The sequence below is a fragment of the Borostomias antarcticus genome (assembly GCF_949987555.1).
Source record: "Borostomias antarcticus genome assembly, chromosome: 8".
NCBI classification, from domain to species: Eukaryota; Metazoa; Chordata; class Actinopteri; order Stomiiformes; family Stomiidae; genus Borostomias; species Borostomias antarcticus.
In genome coordinates this window covers 6,006,390-6,008,445 of record NC_140241.1, presented here as the reverse complement: position 1 = coordinate 6,008,445, position 2,056 = coordinate 6,006,390, and the positions used below count along the sequence as shown (strand labels likewise).

General features: G+C 51.1%; 1 protein-coding gene across 1 annotated transcript in view; it reads left to right on the top strand.

The window, feature by feature from the left end:
* The window catches only part of nkd2b (NKD inhibitor of WNT signaling pathway 2b), a gene marked incomplete at both ends in the record, with an annotated part of 21,954 nt that extends 21,336 nt beyond the window's left edge, over window positions 1-618 (top strand). The window contains one exon of the mRNA XM_084442629.1: window positions 1-618. This exon is cut by the window's left edge and continues 11 nt beyond it. Within this exon, the coding sequence (XP_084298755.1) occupies window positions 1-618 (618 nt within the window).
* Between the last annotated feature and the right edge of the window lie 1,438 nt (window positions 619-2,056).

Here is a 2,056-nt window from a genome sequence, read left to right as displayed (position 1 = left end):
CCGCCGCCCCCCCAGGGGCCCCAGGGCCGGAACCCCCAGTCCCAGTCCCAGAGCCGCTCGCGCTCCCAGGAGCCCGAGGCCCACGCTGCGCACCAGCGCCGCTCGCAGGTCATCGGTGAGAACTACGCCCCCGCAGATGCCCGGGGCAAAGCCACGCAGTTCCTCAAATCCCCCAAGGGGACGTCGAAGGGTAACGGGGGCGTTACCGGGGGCGGCAAGGCCGGGAAATGCCACGGGTACTACCCGCCGCTCCAGACCATGGCGCACGGCGGCAACTCAGCCGGGCACGGCGGTCAGGATGTGTACCACCTCCCCCACCAGCCCCTGGCTCCGCCCCACGGCCACCACCAGCACCCTCTGCAGCACAGCCACAGCAAACGGCTACGAGCCAAAGCCAGGGAGGCCGTGTCGCCCTCTAAAACCCCCCTATCCCCCCACTCCCACCTACAGCAGCAGGCCCCTCCGGCACCCTCCGCCCTGCCCGGGCCGGAGAGGGAGCAGGCCTCCGGCCCGCCTGGCAGCCCGGGGTTCGTGGTCCCGCTGGTTCAGCGCCACGAGCACCACCATCACCACGAACACCACCATCACCACCACTACCACCATTATCACCAGACATGACTGTCTCCAGACCAGCCGCTGACACCATAAAGGACCAACCACAACAACGACGCCTGTCAAGAGGGACTCAGCCTCGTCCAATGGGAACGTCCCCACTTCTGTCCAGGAACCGTGCCCACGCCTCCTCCGTTCTGTGGCCGTGAGCTACCCTGAGATATCCTGAGTAGTAGACATTCAGATGGATGACAGCGCGGGGGAGGGTGGAGTTTGAGGGTCGCTGGAGACATGGTGCAATTATGAGAGATGTTTGGCACAATTCTGATCAGCAATAGGATTTTCCGTCGGACTTCTCTGCTCACTACACATTTCCAGAAAAGGAGACCAAGAAGCTGCAAATGATCATAATCAAAAGGCTCTCCAGTGTGACAGCATGTCGTCCTTGATGTTGACTGTGTTTGTTCCCAGAAGCTATTATGACCTGGGTGGGGTTTGTTCTGTGTGAGAGCTTTCTGAACCGTGGATCTCAGGTGTAAAGGTACTGCTGCTCCCTAGCTTTTCACAAAAGGCTACTTCCTCGTGGAACCCTGCTGTGGACTGAAGGTTTTCCAAATCAGAGGAGAAATATTAAATCACCACTGCCAGTTTTAATGCAAAAATAACTTGCTATATGTATAAAAATCTATTATGTAAACACATTTTACTGTATAATTATACTGCATATGCATATTTCAACACGGATTATAGTTATGCATATAGGCCTATGTTTTGTCTTTTATATATTTTAATAAACCTTATATAATTCATTAATATTGTTACACTGCTTGTGTCTTTTTTGAGCTGACCAAAATTCTGTCGAGAGATTCAGTACAATGTCATGGGATGGCGCTCTACTGCCACCGTGTGGTTGGGGAAATGGGGCAAAAATGTGGTCGGAAAGGGGATTGAATTATATAAGAGAAGTCAAATTATGAAATTATGCTGCTGCCCAGCGGAACTATTTCATAGTATACTGAGTATAGCCTACATTTTTATAAAAGATAAGGTTAGAAACAATATTAACAAAGTAGTGACTTTATATTTATATAAAATATTGCTTGCTTGCTTGAAAGCTTTACTGTTGAAGTGCCAAATTAGCTCTAACTGGGACGATGTTTCAAATAACGACAATGCTGTGCTTTAATTAATGAGTAGGCTAATGCTCAATTCCAGTGAGATCCGATCTCTGGGCATCAGGGATTTGTGCAAGGGCCAAATCAGAGCCCCGACTGTGACAAACAATAGCTGCTATGAAAGGCGAGGGGAGGGTCGGCGTAATGCAAATATCCACTTTGTGAGCTTGAAGAACCTCCTCCACCACTGACAACTGGCAATTTCCAGTCTAACTACGCTGGAAGTTGACAATAAAGTGCTCCAAGTTGTGCCATTTCCCTCCGTTGGGCGAATGTCAAACGTTCGTGTAATCAGCACTTGATGAGTTCTTAAGGACCCAGAGAAGTCA